We start from the raw sequence: 18,662 nt of genomic DNA on the forward strand, positions 1-18,662 counted from the left end.
AACACAAATATCAGAACAATATAGACATATATCGACAATAATTTAAAAAAAATGACATAAGTTAATATAATCATTTATATTAATATAATATCATTGTCAAATATTGAGATACATCTAATCCAAAGAGTGTCAGTAATTTATATAATTATATCATGCAAATCATATATTCCTATATCAAAAGCTGTCATCTTGTACCACTAATTATAATAATAAAATAAATCACATAGAAATTAAACAAAATCTTCTTGTTCATACCATATGTGTCCAACTATGATAAGCATCTTGGTACAATTTTTCCTTGTCAACTTCGTCCAATTCAAAAAATAAATCATTAGATAAAAAAGTGGCCACTAATCTGATCACACTCTAATGGTGGACCTCATCCATGACCTGCTTTAACAAGTTTACAATAATATTAAATTTTCATAATACCAAAAAAAAATTGGATTAACCTGCTATACCAAGTTAATATCAAACATTATAGATGTTCCACATTAGAAGCACTAGTGAAGAAAAAAAGGTATGATTATGACTCTATTCACATTACTTGTTTGGTTCCAAAACTCATGTCTTCTGAAATTCTATCTAACATCATGAGTTTGATCATTGACATAACATTTTTCTATATTATTTTGTTCTTTCTTTCATTGAACATAGTCTTGTGTATTGAAATTGAAATCAATGATTTTCATCCACAAGAAAGAGATGGTTTGTTAGTCCTAAGAGATTCTTTAAATTCTTCTATAAATTTGCATGGAAATTGGACAGGACCACCTTGTATAAACAACCTTAGTAGATGGTTTGGTATCACTTGTTCAAATTGGCATGTTGTTCATATTACAATTCAAGGTGTTAATCTTAGTGGCTATTTACCTTCATCATTTCTTCAAAACATAACTTTCTTGAGACAAATTGATTTTAGAAATAATGAACTTTTTGGAACATTGCCAAATTTAACAGGTTTGGTTTTCTTGGAAGAAGTGAAGTTTTCAGTTAATCACTTTTCAGGTGAAATTCCTTTGGAATATGTTGAATTGCATAGTCTTAAAGTTTTGGAGTTACAAGAGAATTACTTAGATGGTGAAATTCCACCTTTTGATCAACCTTCATTGATAAGTTTCAATGTGTCATATAATCATTTGGTAGGGAAAATTCCTGAAACTTCTTTGCTTCAAAGGTTTCCAAAGAGTTCTTTTGATGATAATTCTGATCTTTGTGGATTTCCATTGGATAAGTCATGTTCTGTTGAACCTCCTGCACCACCTCCTTTTGCTATTCCACCTAGTCCTTCAATGGAGGAAAATAAGAAGAGGCTTCAAGTTTGGATTATTGCTTTGATTGTTATTGTTGCGGCTGTTTTGTTTCTTTTTCTGGTGATTATTGCTTTCTTGTTTTGTAAAAGACAAGCTAAAGGAAATGAAAGAAGAAGAAATGATTCAACAAGTAAGATATTTCTTATGCATTCCATTATATTTCTGTTGGATTGCCTTATTTGAACTTATCTATTGGCGTAAGTAGTGGTAGCACTTGTGAGACTATTTAGGAAAAGTTATGTAAGACATGTCCATAAAGTTGTTTTCAGCTTAATTTCATAAGCTCTTTAAGAAGGCTTATGAAAATAACTTATAGGATCCGTTTGATTTAGAAAAGGTAAGTAGCGAATAGAACAATACAAGACATAATATTACAGGACAAACTTTTAAGGTATGTACTGGCACAAGTACTTGGGAGACTATTTAGGAGAAGTTATGGACACAACTTGTGACACGTACTTAAAGTTCTTTTCGACTAAATATTTCCATAAGCTCTCCAAGAAGGCTTACAAAAACAACTTATAGCCTGTTTGGATCGGCTTATTTGAGCTTATCTACTTCCATAAGCTCTTATGAAACTGTTTGCAAGAGCTTACCTACTAGCATAAGCACTTTTGCTATAAATGTTTAATTAAGCTGTTTATTCAAACAGTGCCTAATAATGTCCTACCTGTTTTTCATGAAAACTTATTATGAATGTGAAAATCATTAGTCATATATATAATGCTGGAAACATTTTTGTATTTTTCTTATAGGGTATGTTTTTGGAGCATGGGCAAAGAAAATGGTCTATAATGCAGGAAACAGTGAAGATTCTGAAAAATTAGGCCAATTAGAATTTTGCAACAAGAAATTTCAAGTTTTTGATATGGATGATTTATTAAGAGCATCAGCAGAAGTTCTAGGAAGAGGAGATTTTGGTGTTACATATAAAGCAACACTTGAAACAGGTAATATTGTTGCAGTAAAAAGACTTAGCTACATCAATGAATTGAACAAGAGAGAGTTTATTCAGCAAATGCAATTGCTAGGAGAAATAAAGCATGAAAATCTTGTTGAAATTATCTCCTTTTATCATTCAGAAGATCAAAAGCTTGTCATATATGAACTTGTCTCTGATGGCACTTTGTTTGAACTCCTACATGGTAAGTTTCATTACCTTCCTTAGATTCCAAGTCAATTTCCAAAGAAAAAACAAAATAATTAGGGTTTTTATATTTGTTATTTCTAGGTATTTCTTCGAATTTCGTCTACAAATTATAGCAATTGGTCAAATTAGTTCCTAGGTTTTATGAATTAACAATTTTGTCCTTGAAATTGTAACATGTCAATAAAAATATACCTCGGTTAAGTTCAACTGTCACATATTCATTTAACATGTCATGTTCGACATCGTTGTCATGTCTCTCCAGGGATGTAATTGTCTATGATAATTTGTTAGATAAAATACTTGGAGTTCCTTTCCCAATTTTTTTTTATTCTAACCAAAATCAAATAGAAAATCAGAATAATGGATATGGAGACATGAATTTTCGTTCCTAGAGACGTGACATTGATGTGAGGTCCACATTAAGTGTCACATATATGTTCATTTAACGTGTCAATTGTTAAATCATGCTCTCTAATGATTGAATTTACCGAAGGGGTACCTTTTATTGACTTGTTACAATCTCAAGGACAAAATTTCAAATATGTAAAAGTTAAGAATTAATTTAACTGATGATTACAATTTTAGAGACGAAATTGTCGGTTGACTCTATTTAAAAAGGAAAATCCCTGACCAAAGTCCAAATGTCATTTCATCCACCTCATTCAAAGTAAAAATTGAAAATGTTGTTAGATACTTCCTCCGGTTCTTTTTATAAGAAACAACTCTATTTTTAGATTCATTAAGTAACTGATGTATCTAATCTATAATATAAACCTAATACATCAGTTATTCAGTGAACCTAAGTCAATCGTTTCTTATAAAAAAGACTAGATGTAATAGTAAATGACCCTAAAATTATTACATAACATTCATTATGTATTGGTGCTAGAGGGTAGAGGAATTGGAAGAATACCTCTTGATTGGAGTACAAGACTTGCAATTATCAAAGACATAGCAAAAGGTCTTGATTTCCTTCATCAATATTTGTCTTCTCACAAAGTTCCTCATGCAAACCTCAAATCAACAAATATTCTAATCCATCAAGATAATCAAGGTTACCATTCAAAGCTCATAGACTATGGTTTCTTACCATTACTCTCATCATCAAAAAAATATGAAGAAAAGCTAGCAATAAGCAAGTCACCAGAATTTGTTAAAGGGAAAAAGTTGACACACAAAACTGATGTATATTGTTTTGGTATCATAATGTTAGAGATTATAACAGGCAAAATTCCTGGTCATATCCTAGGTGATGAAGTTGAAGAAATAACAACTAATGATCTTTCAGATTGGGTTAGAACTGTTGTGAATAATGATTGGTCTACTGATATATTGGATTTGGAAATATTAGCAGATAGAGAAGGACATGATGCAATGTTGAATCTAACTGAGATAGCTCTTGAGTGTACTGATATGATACCTGAGAATAGGCCTAAAATGAGTGTGGTGTTGAGGAAAATTGAAGAGATGGAGCAAATCATAAAAGAGAATGAATGAAAAAAATTTAAGTTACTATAGAATGATGTAATGTCTTGCATGAACTGCATATTCTAGGAATATTCACATATTTATTTGTAACACATTTTTTATTTATGACAACGACACATTATATAAAGCAGAAAAGGATTAACTATTGCAGAAGATAATCCTCTTCTGCTTTGGAGAAAAGGATATGTATGGAGAACATTATTTCAAAAGAGATAAAATTCTCTTTGATGTTGAGAGATTATTGTTTTCACTGTTTTTAAGCTTTTAGTCTTTTTAGTTTAAAAGAAGGGCTAACCTTGGCACAATCGTGAAGGTCACAGGTTCAAATCCTACTAGGTGGGAGCTTCGTGCATGAGGCCGCCCTTTACTTTTTTACTTTAGAAAAATTAGAATATACAATAGTAAGTAACTTAGGATTAGAAAATATTTAGTGTTCGAATGTACCAATGGAGACATTGATCGCGATTTTAAGTGTGTGACTGCAAGTATACAGTCTTGTCGCGTAGTTTTAAAAGATTATCGAACCCAAATGACCAATAGTCGACCTACCGTTATCTAATGTTACTTTGTAAATCTAAGGCTATAGTTTAAATAAAGGTTTTTATAAAACTAATTTTTTTGGGATTTTTGTTTTAATTAATAAAAAGGGTATTACTAGGATGTGATCTTAGTTTGCTTCAGAGGGTTCAGTACTTAATTCGTGCTAGGCAAACTGTTAAGTTTTCGAAATTATATTGATTTAAAAATACTAATCTCAGCTCTCGCAAATCTTGGCTAGCATTATATAATATAAAGGTGATGCTTAACTCTCATTCTCACATCCACTAATAAAATATTTTTTGAAAATCAATAATTAACTCTAATCCCAAGTCTCATTGCTTATTAGAGTTAATGTTCAGTTTTTACTATCTAGTAGAAATCTCATGCTCTCGCTCTATTGATTTTTACTTTAATTAATTCTCACTCTCGTGACAAATTATAATCGTTGAATTAAAAACTGCTTAAGAAAACAATTGAAAAACAGTTGCTAGGTAAAAAAATTAGTTTTCAAGAATTATATTTAATTTAAAAACACTAATATCAGCTTTCGCAAATCATGACTAGTGTTATACTTAGATAAAATAAATGCTCAGCTCTCACGCGCTCACTTACTTATAAAAGTACCTTTGAAAATCAATATAAAACTCATTAATCCTAAATAGCTCTCGCAGACTTTAGAACTAATGCTCAGTTTTAATTATCCGGCCTACACCTCAACTCTCGTCAATGTTGGTTTATGCCTTTGGAACTGTTATCAAGTTTTGTTTTGTTTTTTTTTAATAAACGAACTGTTATCAAATGTATTTACGACATTATTCACTTAATTTCAAATTCATCTATGATATTGTTCGATTTGTTTTGGACACCACATCTTTTATTCAAAACCTTAAGAAATTAAGTATACAAGTTCTTTTATTTGTATGTTGTTTAAAATCCACATTTTTATTCAATGTAGAATTTTTTAACTCACAATTTTTCTTCCACGTACTCACAACTACAGGACACACTACCTGACCACCAAGATCATGAAGAAAATAAGATCATTACATTGAACTACGAACAATCATATAAAAAGATTTTGACAAAACATCTTCACCCAAAATTCAGTATGAGTTATCATCTGATCGATTAGTCAACATATTATTTTTCATCCAAAGTAAGACTTCTAACTCACACTTAAAAAACTAGCATATATTACCTACCTAATGTCATTCTAATCCTACAAAATACTAAATAGAGGGACAAATTTTATTAAAATTTTGTAATTTCACAAATTTTAATGTAACTATCCTAAATTTCAAGGACAAATTTGAACATTTACATATGAAATAAAATTACACAAATTTCAACACACTGAAATCAAACAGCCCTCTAAAACAGCAACCGCCTGGAGAAAATAATGGTTTTTGTCCTTATTTAAAAAATCAGGATCAAGATTAAACCACATAAGGAAAAAAAACTTAAGTGATTGTTGATATAGATGTATATATCTAGGAAACAAACAATAACTCAATTTATGTTGAGAAGCCAACACATATGATTACGTGCCCAACATTTAGCATCTTACATAGCCATGTGTCTCACATAACTCAAACTCATATTTTCATCATATAAGCATTTTGTCACTATATACTTTTCAACCATGCAAAAGACCCTAAGTTTTAAGTTTCATTTGCATTCAAAGAACAATATCTTTTCTATTGAAATACATTTATCTTAGAAAGAGTAGTTGTGTTGTGTCACAGTGTTGGTGAAAAAATAATAAAAAACAGTTTGATATGGCAACTCGTAGGTATGCTTTTGGAAGAGCTGATGAGGCTACACATCCAGATTCTATTAGAGCTACCATAGCTGAATTTGCTTCTACTTTCATCTTTGTCTTTGCTGGAGAAGGCTCTGGCCTTGCTTTGGGTTTGTACATACTCATAACTAATGTATCCTTGTTGCATATACTATAACTAACTAGCATGCCTCATACACTTCAAAAAATGGTTATTGTTAAGTATATTACTAGTTATATGGACTAACATAATTATGAGACATAATCTTCTCATTTTCACCTATAAAACCTTTTTTTAGCTTTATTTTAGTCTCTTTAAAATTATACTAATATGTTGTTAAACTATCAAAATTTCGTCAAAAAAAAAATGTTTGGTGGTCAGACATTGTTGAGTATGTCTTAATAGTCCATATTTGAGGAACTTAAATTAAAAGCGGTCACGAGACCTAAATTGGTAGGGACATCGTATTTGATAGTAGGGTCTAGTATTCAAATTAGAATTTGGCTTAAAAAATTTAAGTTAAAATTCTAGCCACTTGACTACCTGATCAATTTTCTTTTAAATGGTCTATTATATAGATTAATTCTAACACGATATTCAAATTAGAATTTGGATTAGGTCTAATTTCAGTGCTGCAAAATTGGTTTATAAGACGGAGATTATACACCCCTTACAAGAACTAGGATTTTATTTACAAGAACTAAAATCTAAGTGTTATTTATTGATGGGATCAAAAGCATATGTAAACTCTTTGATTTTTAAGCTTATGTTAATCTAACTTTATTAATCATTTTATCTAAATCTAATAGTACATGCAAGCTATGACTCTATGGTAGTTAGAATTTGTGCTTCTTTTTGGTGCACGAATGTCTATATTATTAAAGTATGCTACATGGTGATTTTTGTGCATTGTTTCTCTTTGTTACACAGTTAAGATTTACCAAGATTCAGCATTCTCAGCTGGTGAACTGTTGGCAGTTGCACTTGCACATGCATTTGCTCTATTTGCTGCTGTGTCTTCTAGCATGCATGTATCTGGTGGCCATGTCAACCCAGCAGTGACATTTGGTGCTCTCGTAGGTGGCAGAATCTCTGTGCTTCGTGCTGTCTACTATTGGATTGCTCAACTTCTTGGTGCTATTGTGGCTGCTCTCTTGCTTAGGCTTGTCACTAATAATATGGTAAACATTTTCCTTATGTGTATCATGTTTCTATTTGAATTGAGTTATTTAAATTTATATATTCTCATAAGTACTTATAAGACTGTTCAACTTGATCAAAAAGTGGAAAACTGAAATGTATTATGGCAGTTTATTGCACCGATACTTCGTAATTAAAGGCGTGTTTGATATCTGACACGTGTCAAATGATAACACGGACACCACAAATTGAAGGCGACAAAAGTAGAAGTAAAAGCGTGTTTGATATCTGACATGTGTCAAATGATAACACTGACACTACAGATTAAAGGCATGTCACGTGTCCGACACATGTTAGTGTCTGATAATTGACACATGTCTGATACCTACCTACACTTTAGATTATACACATGTCATGTTAGTATGCACACAGTTGTCTGACGCATGTCATTATCCAACATTGACACTTCAGATTAAAAGTACGTCACCGTGTTAGTATTTACAAATGTGGTTATTACTTGTGTCGACATGTCAGTGTAGTGTCAATTTCTCATGGTATCGATGCTTTATAGATATCTAGCACTAATTGAAACGGATTTTCACTAAAAAGCTGATATGGTTTTGTGATTGTTGTTGACTATAGAGACCAGCAGGGTTTCATGTGGGACATGGTATAGGAGCAGGGCATGGACTTATACTTGAGATTATCATGACATTTGGGCTAATGTACACAGTATATGCAACAGCAATTGATCCCAAAAGAGGTACTAATGGTGCCCTTGCACCTTTGGCAATTGGACTTATTGTTGGTGCAAATATCCTTGTTGGTGGACCATTTGATGGTGCATGCATGAACCCTGCTCTTGCTTTTGGTCCTTCTTTGGTGGGTTGGAGATGGCATTACCACTGGATCTTCTGGGTTGGTCCATTCATTGGTGCAGCATTGGCAGCACTGATATATGAATATATTGTGATCCCAACTGAGCCACCTCATGCACACCAGCCTCTGGCTCCTGAAGATTACTAGTTAATTACTTTTGTCTGTCAATGTGTGTGTTATTAGTTTCTTTTGTTGTTCATTAATATATAAGGGTATGTTTGTTTTGTTGTATCATTTTGTTTGTAACGCTTTTCTGGTTTTGTTTTCATTGAGCTACTGCCTATATGCATTTTTAATTTTCAACTGTTTTTGAGCTTATGTGTAGCTGTGTTGTATTATGTGATGCAAATATTGAATAAAATGAGATAACTGGAAATATATTCAAGAATACTTGTGTGTTTAAACATAGAAGAGAGGGATTAGTCCCCCTCCAACACTGATTTCTTAGTCGAGTAGTTAGAAGGCAAAGATAAGGCAATTTAGTTCTCATCCTCTGCGAGCCTAGGAGCTGCCAAAGAAAAGTCAGCCTAAACCTCTCAACCCCCTAGTCCGGGGCAAAGGTTACGCTCCCTAGGTTCCCCTTTTCCCCCCTTGATTTCATGTTTTTCTGTCTTCTTTTGTGGATTCCAACTGAATTGTTATTTTTCTTGCCTTCCGCGCAGTTTCTTGGCTCAATATTATGATTCCCCTATTAATCTGACTGCTCTTTCTCTCAAGCGAAGTGACAAAGGGCAGAAGGAAAGGTAGCTCAATGATTCTCGTCTCGGTCTTCTCAAAAGAAGGATCATATCCTTCACAGAAGGAAGAGATAGAATCCAGCTTTTGTTCCTTATCAGGAGTGCAAGTTCCCTCCTAGATCTTAGTTATATTATTATATAATATTACTATGTCCCTAATTATAAGACCTTGTTTGACCACTGCACGTACGCCAATGCACAATTTTGATCACTAATATCTTTAATTGTCTATTAGTAAAAATTATAAAAATTTAATATCTTGAAAATACTCATAAAAACAAACTGAACAAGATCTTATATGCTAATATTTACATTTATATATTATTAAAAAAATACGATCAAAACAAGGTAAATGAATAGTATATTTTTGTCAAACATGGTCTTATAATTAGGGACGGATGTAGTAATAAATATTATTCTCTCCTTCACATTCCTATTGGGAGAAGTTTTATCGCTTCGCACCTTTAGAGCTAAAAAAAGCTCCATACTTTCCCGTTCTGCTTGCTCCTTTAGCTCATCAATGCCTTTATGCGAAAAGCTTTCCCTTCGCTTCGAGTATCCAATTGAACAAAATGTAGCTCAATAGATAGGAACTGTGTATACGCATAAGCCAGGTACGTCAAACATAAGTACCCGTACCTAAGTCTTAAATCATTTCGTTGGTGGTTTTCTGAGTGTATCCTTTATCTAATTATTTTATAATCAAAGTAAACATATTCTAAAACCAAACAATAGAAACATAACAAACATTAACTAATAAGTGTGTAAAACATGACTTTGTTGGAATTTGAAAATTTTAGTATTTGTATTTCACTAAAGTACAACTTTCATCTTAGTAAATTATTTATTACAACACCAATAGAGGGAAACTCTTCAACAAACACTATACATCTATACTTTGTTTTTGCTTGTAAAATCTGGCAACCCAAGGAGCAAGTTTAGTGTCATGAGGTGTCCTAGGATTGACAGAATAATAATCAGACCAAAAACAAGGATTGAGTTTATCAGCAAACTTTTTGTCAGCATAAAGGCAAAATGGTAGCCAATTTTCTCCTCCATTCATTCTTCTCTTCCTTTCCCTTGGATAAGCTAAGGGTGCTTGTACATACCTTCAATTATGTCATCACCATTTAGCAATATAGCAAATGAAAATGAGACGTTCATTCATGTCCTATAGTTCTATAGAACAGCACTTTAAGACTTAAATACAGTTTTAGTCCCCTTGTTTCGTCTCATTCACGATTATGGTCCTCTTATTTTTAAACTTCTAAATTTAGTCCTCTAATTTTTCAAAATGTTCAACATTTTTCTACCTATGCATTCAGTAATCTCCTATTGTCTAAGCAACTTGTTTTTAAGGCGAAAATGGATATAGAGTTGAGGGCAACACAATTTCCATTTCTAGCATGCAAGCTAAAACAAAAAACAATAATAATAAATAAAAAAAATAAAAAATACCTTATGCCATCTACAACTGCATCCCAACAGAAGTGAGTATGACCAAACACATGACAAGAAGATGCATCCCTCCTTCCCTGAGCACCATGTATGGACCTTATTCGATCTTCAAGAAAATCTGAACCAATTATTTTTGGAAGCTTTGGATAGAATAACATCCTCTTTTCTGGACAAAGCTCTTGCCTGTGAAGAACAAACATATTCTTTATCTCTTGAAGTAACACAACCACTAGGGAGTATTCTTTCACTATCCCCGTGGATCTCCACAGTTCCCACGGGGATCAATCAACGTTACAAAAAATTATCAAATATTATTTTAATAAAATGCTCGGAGAGGAAGTCTCCGTGGGGCGGGGCATAAAATGTCGTCCCCATCCCCAAACTTCCCTCGGAGTCGGGGGGAGTTTCTCACACATCCCCATTTCCGCGGGGAAAAATTCTCCGCCATCGGATCCCCAAACAGGGCAATCCCCACGGGGATCCCCATTTACAGATACAATTGACATCTCTATGCCACACAGAATGGTAAATTGAAAAATAATGCATTTTAGTGTTTATGAGAAGTTATTTATATATATCTTTCAATTGACAGATTTTCATCATATCATGCCTTATGTGGCACTTTTCATTATATATTGGTGTCCATGAACCATATCTGTCACCAAGTATACTTAGCCTCATTTTAGAAATTAGGAACACCGTTACCTTTTCTCCGAAGAAAAAACATGTACTCCATCCGGCTTTACTTATAAGCAAAAAAAACCAAATCTGGGGCCCTCAAATATAAGCAAAAGCCATCAAATTCAACTCTATTTGATGTTTATTTTCTTTCAATTCTTATTTTCCGAGATGAGTATATAGTCTCAATATATTTTAGTGATTGTCACTTTTAAAAATAAAAAAAAAAAAAAACAAAACCATTAAACTAACTTCTCAATATGTGTGAAGTTAGGTAATTTTGCTTATAGATAAAGCCAGAGAGAGTAACAAGCAGTTAGCTCTGTACTTTCTAACAAGTTTCTGGCAAATAACCAATAAATTCTGAAGTTGGAACTGACAAATAGCTGCAATTTGAATGACAGTTTAATCACCTGGGAACAAAGTGGGAAAAGGTAATGATGTGATCACATGTCTTCTGAATATCCTTTATCGCATCCATTTGTTTATCATTGAGGGCGTCAAAATATAAAGAGAGGGAGATATCTCCATTTGAAAGTCCATTGGGCCATGTACATGCATAGAAGTCCTTACATGCCTAAGTAAAAAATAAATAAAAATAAGAAAGCATATGAGAGAATCCATGTAACTAAATTACAGATATTACAGATAGAAGATATCTCAGATTTTGGGTTGGACCTAACTCAACCCTATAAAACTGACTTGTAATGTGATGGATGTTTTCCACTAATAAACTCATTTTCAGACCATATTTAATCCAACGTGCGACTCTTAACTCACCGCTCACATCTAGGACTAGAGCACGATCCAAGTGGCCTAATAGTTGATGACCCAATAGATATTGAATAGGCTTTGATGCCATCTTTGAATTTGAGTTGGACTTAGGCATGGCAATAAAACTCATACCCGCGGGTACCCACCCAAACCATACCCGCTTTGACGGGGAAAATCCGAGTTGACTGGGTTTGGGTTCGGGTTCGGGTTTTCCCCGATTTCAAAAGATGGGTTTGGGGTGGGTAATTGGTACATTGATACCCACCCCGAATCCGTCCCCGAACCCGCCCCGCTTATACTAAAAATTAGATTTTACCTCTTTTAAATTAGAAGCGCTTAAACAATCTCTTAAATTACGTTCATATATTTATTTTTTATTTTAATTTGAGTATTAAACAAACCGTTTTCTCTTTTTTTTTTTCTTCTTTATTTAAAAAAATATTGTTGAGAGAAAATAATTTTGGACATTTAACTTTTTTTTTAATAAAAAAAATACTAAAATATAATCTAAATTTATGTGGAAAGAGGCATAATGGGGATACCCGATCCCCGTTGGGTATGGGTTTGGGGTTATCATTTTTATCCCTGCTCGAATTTGGGATGGGTTTGGGGAAACCCGAACTTTATGGATTTGGGTTTGGGGAGGGCAAAATCCGCCCCTGCCCCGCCCCATTGCCATGCCTAGTTGGACTTAACTCATCCCTACAAAACCAGCTTGTAAGGTGAGTGATGTCTCCCACAGTCCCACTTATAAATGCATTTTCAGACGATATCTTAATACAGTGTGCGGCTTTGAACAATAATATTATACAGAGCTATAAATTCTAGGATTTACAGTTACCCTAACTATGGTAGTTACATAGAATTTCACATTAACTCTAACAACAGGTAAAGGTAAAGATTTATATGAAGATTGAAATATGCACAGTACATGTCAGTAGTTATACTTCCTTGTGTAATCACAGCTAGTTAGCCAAGTAATTAAAAGTTCTATGAACACTACCAATGTGATATACTATATATATATGTTAAAGTTCCTGTTAATTGTAGCAGAACACTTAGCTTACATAGATGCCATTATGGCCTGTTGAGTTTTTGTATATTGGCTACATTTTGCAAAAACATCTTTTAGTCAAGTGTTGAGACATATGTGCATACATCATGTGTTGAGATAGATGTATCATGTACGTACACATTGGAACAACACCTGCGTGATCTGACTGCGCGCCAACTAGTGTTATTGTTTTATATTCAATCTTTTGAAGATTTGCTGGAAGAATTATTTCGTGGTAACTTATACAACAAGGCGCATGTGGTGTATTAGTCTCTGAAGGCAGCCGAACCCTAGTTCTATTTTCTAAAGGAATAATAACTTTAGAAAATATATTTATGCGTTTCAAAAATATAACTATGAATTTCGAAAATGTGTTTGTTGCTGCCGCAATTCTAGAAGACCTAATTCTGACTTGAAACCCAAGCTATTTTACTGCTATAAATACGAAGACAAGCATATGGTTTCAAGCATCTAAAACCGTGTTTTTACAAAGCGTGTGTCTTAGGGTTTTAGAGTGTTAATTGTGAGTCTTTCTTGTATCTCATTGATGCAAGCTTAGGACCTGAGTTTATTGAGTTGTAATCGTGAACTTCTCCTAAGCTTTGAAGTACGGAGTTAGTTCTAGAGTTGTGTGTGATTTGCTCGTAAGCTTTTAAGCAAGAGTAAATCTTAGTTTCATAGGAGAGTGTCTCCACCATTGGTTCTCATTGTATTGATAACAACGCTGTCTGTGTTGTTAAGAGGGAATTGGGACGGGGTCTCATATCTAGAAGTTCCTAGGTAGAAGTTGCATTGGGTAGGGATTAAGTGAGGAGTTGTAAACGGGTGAGTTTAGCTTCGAATTAATACTGCTGATAGTGGACTCCATTCCTGGATTGGTATCCCCCAGAGTAGGTGACGTTACACTAAACTGGGTTAACAACTCTCTTGTGTTATTTATTTTACTGTCTTTGTTATTTGTGTTCTGTGTAAAGACAAGTGTTGATACACCTTGTTCAACACCTGTCTACTGCGTGACAGACAAGTGTTGACACACTTTGCGCAACACCTGTCTACTGTGTGCCAGGAATTTCATGGCCAATCACAGATCATTGCATCATTTCTCTAACTATCTCACTTTCTCTAGTATCCCTGACACTTTTAGGGATCAGTCCAACTGGCAGAATTTTATCGCAGCCTAAATAAAAATTAGGCTTGTATGGAAGCATCAATCAGAAGTCAAGGATCAACTGGCACAAAAGATTATGTTGTTACTTGTTTAAGGAGTTATGTAAGACTGTGATAACTGGTTCAGCATATTGGTGCCCAACAATTGCCAAACCAGCACAAGCATTGTATTTTCATACAATAGTAGGCAACATTTTTAGGATCTTTATATTCTACTTACTGTTACATAATTGACAACACCCTCTATGTTTGAAATCACACATATATATTGCACAACAAAAATTAGCATAAAGTTTGTATGCAGATAGTCCTTAATCAAGCACCATGGGAAATTAAGCGCATAATCAGACCACCAATCAACGTTTTTTGAATGGCTTACTAGGAGTTTAAGAGAATAGTCACCATCTCCAAAGACGGGATGCGATAGCCTGTTATGTCCTTCTCTTTGTCAAAGCTCTGCGAAAAAAGCAGATTGGAGATTTAAATGAAGTGCTTTAAAGAAACAGTTTGGATCCAATCCAACACATGGTATGAAAGATTAAGGAGCTAGAAACTGACACTACAAAAGTAATCACCTCATGGTACCAAGAGAACAAAGGAATGATTCCTAATGCACCCACAACCATCGGGTTTGTCTCTACTCCAATTCTCTTACATGCATCAAGTAACTTGTTAAACTTTTCAAGAGAATCAACCTGGAGAAAAAATAGCAAAATCTTTCTCAGAATACAAGGTACTGCAACAAAAATTATGGGAAAGACGATAGAAGCAAGTCTAGTGTCTAATATCATGTATAGCAAAACAGACAGACATGCACTAAGGGTATGTTTGATTGACTTATTTGAATTTTTCTACTGTCAAAAGCATTTTTTAGACTGTTTGGGAGGGCTTATGGAAACAGATTATGACACGTCCATAAGTTGTTTTAAGCTTATTTACATAAGCTCTCCAGGATAGCAGATAGCTAATGAAAAAGTTTATAAATTATATGAAAATAGTTTGACTTTAAATTATCTTGTTATATAAATAGCTTATTTAAACTATACTATAAATGCATAACTAAGCAGTTTATCCAAACATGACCAAGTTTTTTTTTTTTTGTGACAACCTAAGTTATATGTAATTTCAGGTTAAATTTTACCCAACAGAAAATCAGGATTCAGTGTAAAATATGAGGAAAATAGACCTAAAATAATGTTCATGGAATTAATGAAATATTATCATACAGCTTAACAAACATTTCCTTATTCATTTAGTTGTTCTGTCGGAAGCTGCTTTGATAGAAACCATGATCTGCCGACACCATTCAGATTAATAAAGTCACTAATCTTAATCTATAACTAAAGTTGATACCTTGAGTTTGCAGCTTCCCAGTTTAAAAATTAACAAATTATAAGGCGTTAGGTCAAGAGTTAATTTTTTAGAATAAACCACAACACAACCAAAGCCATATTTAATGAACAAGCTAGAATACATAAGCTTTTCAGAACCAAATTAAAAGCATCTATCATAAAACAATGGTTGCATAACTAATTGACATGGCAAATAAGTTTAACAGGATACGGCCGCAATTGTCTACTGTTGCAAGTCATATACACTCATTGTGTCTCAAACTATAATACATATATACAATCATGAACCGTGTGAAGAAGGTTACAGCCATCAACTTATCTATGCATTAGGTGTCAACAAGAATCAGTTATCCTAGAAGTTTTAGTTGTTAGGTGGAGGCACAGTCATAGTTTTTACTTTTTAGAGTAAACCCTCAACCCAATCCACCAAAGATAAAGGTGCTGCCAGCACATTAGTCTTTTTAAAACTGTTGTCACCAAATTAGTACCTCAAAGACTAAAGTAAAAGTATCACATATTTCACCAAATTGGTCTCTCCAAGATACAAAATTGTCACCAAATTAATTCTTTTTTGCATCATTTAAGTCCTCCATATGGATGCATTGGGCAACAATTATGTATCTTTGGGGAACTAGATGAAAATACTATAAAGCACAAGCACTAACACAATGAAACTTTAATCTTTAAGGAACTAATGGTGTTAAGAAGACTAATAAATTGAAAGCTTTTAAATCGCAGCAAAGATTGCAGTCAAATGTAGCTAATGTAGCCTTATTGCGGCCACATTGTGATAGTGGAGACATCAATAACCTTGATGTCAAGGGCCAAATCGCAAACAAATCAATATATTTAAAACCATGGACGATACCGTGATTTTCAAGAGACTTAATTGAGGGTTTACTCTATTATTATGCCTAAAAACTACGTGTCAAATAATCTACATAAAGCATGAATATGGACATCATGATTAGAGTACAATAACCTTACATAATTTTGTCCCTCGCGTCGACACCAAAGGTCATGATTACCAGGAACATAGAAAACATGCTCAAATCTTTCTCTCAAAAGAGACATTGTCACAATAAACATGTTATACGTCTCAGCAACATCACCAGCAACAATAAGTACATCATCCTTATAATTCACAGTTGACAAACACTCCACCCACTTCAAATTCTCATCATAATCAGTATGCAAATCCGAAACTACGAAAACACGCAACCCATCAGAGTTTCCTAAAGCCGAAGACAATATTTGTGGCCTACCACCAAGATCAAACCTTTTCATTCCATAACTGCAACTAACACTAACTTGTTTAGAGAAACATGAAGATTGATGATTATGAGGCTGTTGAGACAGTGTTAGAGAAAAAGGGCTAAACCTCACCACCATCAGCACAACCAAAAATCTCTAACCTACAATGATTCAAATTCAAGAAAAAAGTGCAACCAAGTTAAACAAATTGCAAAAGGGTAGTTGAAAATTGGAACTTAACAAACATCATAATTGAAAATTATGTTCAAGATTGGAACTTGAGTGAATACATTGAAAACATCGAAGAATATACTCAGAATCAAAACAAAACTAAATCAGAGTTGAGATAGAATACAAAAAAAAAAGGTACCTTTTTGTATATTGAACAATGATTTTGCGATAAATTACTCAAATTAATGATAATTTATCATGGGTCATGAATAAAATATGATTTTGAGAGGAGTAATTTGTATTAATTGCATACAAGATTGAAGAGCAAACCTTGAACCAGACATTATCCGTATATTATTGAAAACCAAGATTAATTGTTGTGAATTTTTATTGAACACTTTTTTTTCAAGCCTAATGTTAGAAAATTCATCTTAAATGTGAATAAGTGGAGTGTCCGGGATTCGAACTTGGCTCTGCACGTATAGTGCGATGTCCTTATCAACTGAACTAAATTCACATAAATACAAGATCCAGATATTATTGAACAGTTTTATGATATAAAATCTCAATCCAACATTAATACATTATTGAACAATGTAACATTACACCACATGACCAAGAGTACTCTACTATTTTATATAGAGAAAATTTGATCAGGAGGGAAGAACATATCTCGTGTATCTCACAAGTTATCTATAGATATCATTAATTATTAAATGATAAATGATGGTGAAAACATCATACCACTTTCAAAGTTACTGTGATATGATGTTTTATCGAATACTTTTTAATCTTGATTAACAATGAAATGCTATAGCATCTTTTTGTCAAAAACAAAAATGTAATATTTAAATATTCCTAACAAAATATTTAAAAAAACAACAAATCAAAATTTTGAGGTTTGGTTATTTGAAGCTCTGGGCGAAGGGTTGTGTTACCCTTGTTCAAGGTTGGCCTCGCTGACTAGCCACTATTTATATCCACGAACTAAATTTAATAGTGTTGAAATAGAATAGTGTCTTAAAAAGTTTCACATTATACAAGAGATGATCATAATATATATTTATAAGTGAAGATAATTTTTACCTACAAGTCAGTTTTTTAAGATTGCATTATTTTCCACCTAAAATTCTAAATGGATCCATATAAAAGATAAAGAACATAAAAATCTGAAATCGTATATACAACGAGTTATCCTACTTATAGAGCTAATTGTGCTAATTAACATCTTAACTTCTAAACCAACTTATTAACCTAAGTAACACAATATATTGTACTATTATTCTGCAACAGAAAACATAAAAATAGCCATGGTTGGTGTGTGCAAGTTTTCTACAATCCTTGGCATGAGTCAAAAAATAAAAATAAAAATAAATAAACCTCCACATGTCAAATTCCAGCAACTTGCAAGTAGTTATCCTTTGTTGGTCAACCTCGGATTTTCAGTTCTTGATACTAACAATGTGTACATTAACATTGTGTTTCCCATCATCATGATAATAAAACTTATAAAAAAAAAACTCAATGGCATTGTGTGTACACAATTTTTTTGTCCATGTTATTTTTCATATTTAATAGTTTGACTTAAATGTAATTTTCGTCTCATAGATTTCATAAATGTTTGATTTTGATCTTTTTTTTTTTTTTTTGAATCAAGGAAAACTTTGATTAATCAAAAAAACATCAAGTACATGGCAATCTCAAGGATTCAGCCCAAAATATCAAT

General features: G+C 33.0%; 3 protein-coding genes across 6 annotated transcripts; 2 read left to right on the forward strand and 1 right to left on the reverse strand.

The window, feature by feature from the left end:
- Positions 1-532: 532 nt before the first annotated feature.
- Positions 533-4,211, forward strand: LOC123911468 (probable leucine-rich repeat receptor-like protein kinase At1g68400). Of its 3 annotated transcripts, none has more exons than XM_045962884.1 (4): positions 533-1,008; positions 1,147-1,443; positions 2,069-2,458; positions 3,353-4,181. In XM_045962884.1, the coding sequence occupies exons 1-4, from the start codon at positions 567-569 to the stop codon at positions 3,958-3,960; spliced, it is 1,737 nt and encodes a 578-aa protein (XP_045818840.1). In that variant the 5' UTR covers positions 533-566; the 3' UTR covers positions 3,961-4,181. The 3 variants fall into 3 exon arrangements, with proteins under 3 accessions (XP_045818840.1, XP_045818838.1, XP_045818837.1); XM_045962882.1 differs by having other exon boundaries at positions 533-849; positions 961-1,443; XM_045962881.1 differs by having other exon boundaries at positions 533-1,443; positions 3,353-4,211.
- A 1,944-nt stretch (positions 4,212-6,155) lies between these two features.
- LOC123909743 (probable aquaporin TIP-type alpha) lies at positions 6,156-8,673 on the forward strand. Its single transcript, XM_045960625.1, has 3 exons — positions 6,156-6,402; positions 7,203-7,453; positions 8,055-8,673. The coding sequence occupies exons 1-3, from the start codon at positions 6,270-6,272 to the stop codon at positions 8,436-8,438; spliced, it is 768 nt and encodes a 255-aa protein (XP_045816581.1). The 5' UTR covers positions 6,156-6,269; the 3' UTR covers positions 8,439-8,673.
- Positions 8,674-9,760: 1,087 nt separating this feature from the next.
- Positions 9,761-17,307, reverse strand: LOC123909742 (acyl-carrier-protein phosphodiesterase PptH-like). Of its 2 annotated transcripts, none has more exons than XM_045960622.1 (7): positions 17,136-17,307; positions 16,499-16,926; positions 14,735-14,854; positions 14,562-14,615; positions 11,578-11,741; positions 10,487-10,669; positions 9,761-10,137 (listed from the first exon to the last, which is right to left on the reverse strand). In XM_045960622.1, exons 2-7 carry the CDS (start codon positions 16,901-16,903, stop codon positions 9,912-9,914), a joined length of 1,152 nt encoding a protein of 383 aa, XP_045816578.1. In that variant the 5' UTR covers positions 16,904-16,926; positions 17,136-17,307; the 3' UTR covers positions 9,761-9,911. The 2 variants fall into 2 exon arrangements, with proteins under 2 accessions (XP_045816578.1, XP_045816579.1); XM_045960623.1 differs by lacking the exon at positions 17,136-17,307 and adding an exon at positions 17,056-17,111 and having other exon boundaries at positions 9,786-10,137.
- Between the last annotated feature and the right edge of the window lie 1,355 nt (positions 17,308-18,662).

Source organism: Trifolium pratense, linkage group LG2, assembly GCF_020283565.1.
Source record: "Trifolium pratense cultivar HEN17-A07 linkage group LG2, ARS_RC_1.1, whole genome shotgun sequence".
Lineage (NCBI taxonomy): Eukaryota > Viridiplantae > Streptophyta > Magnoliopsida > Fabales > Fabaceae > Trifolium > Trifolium pratense.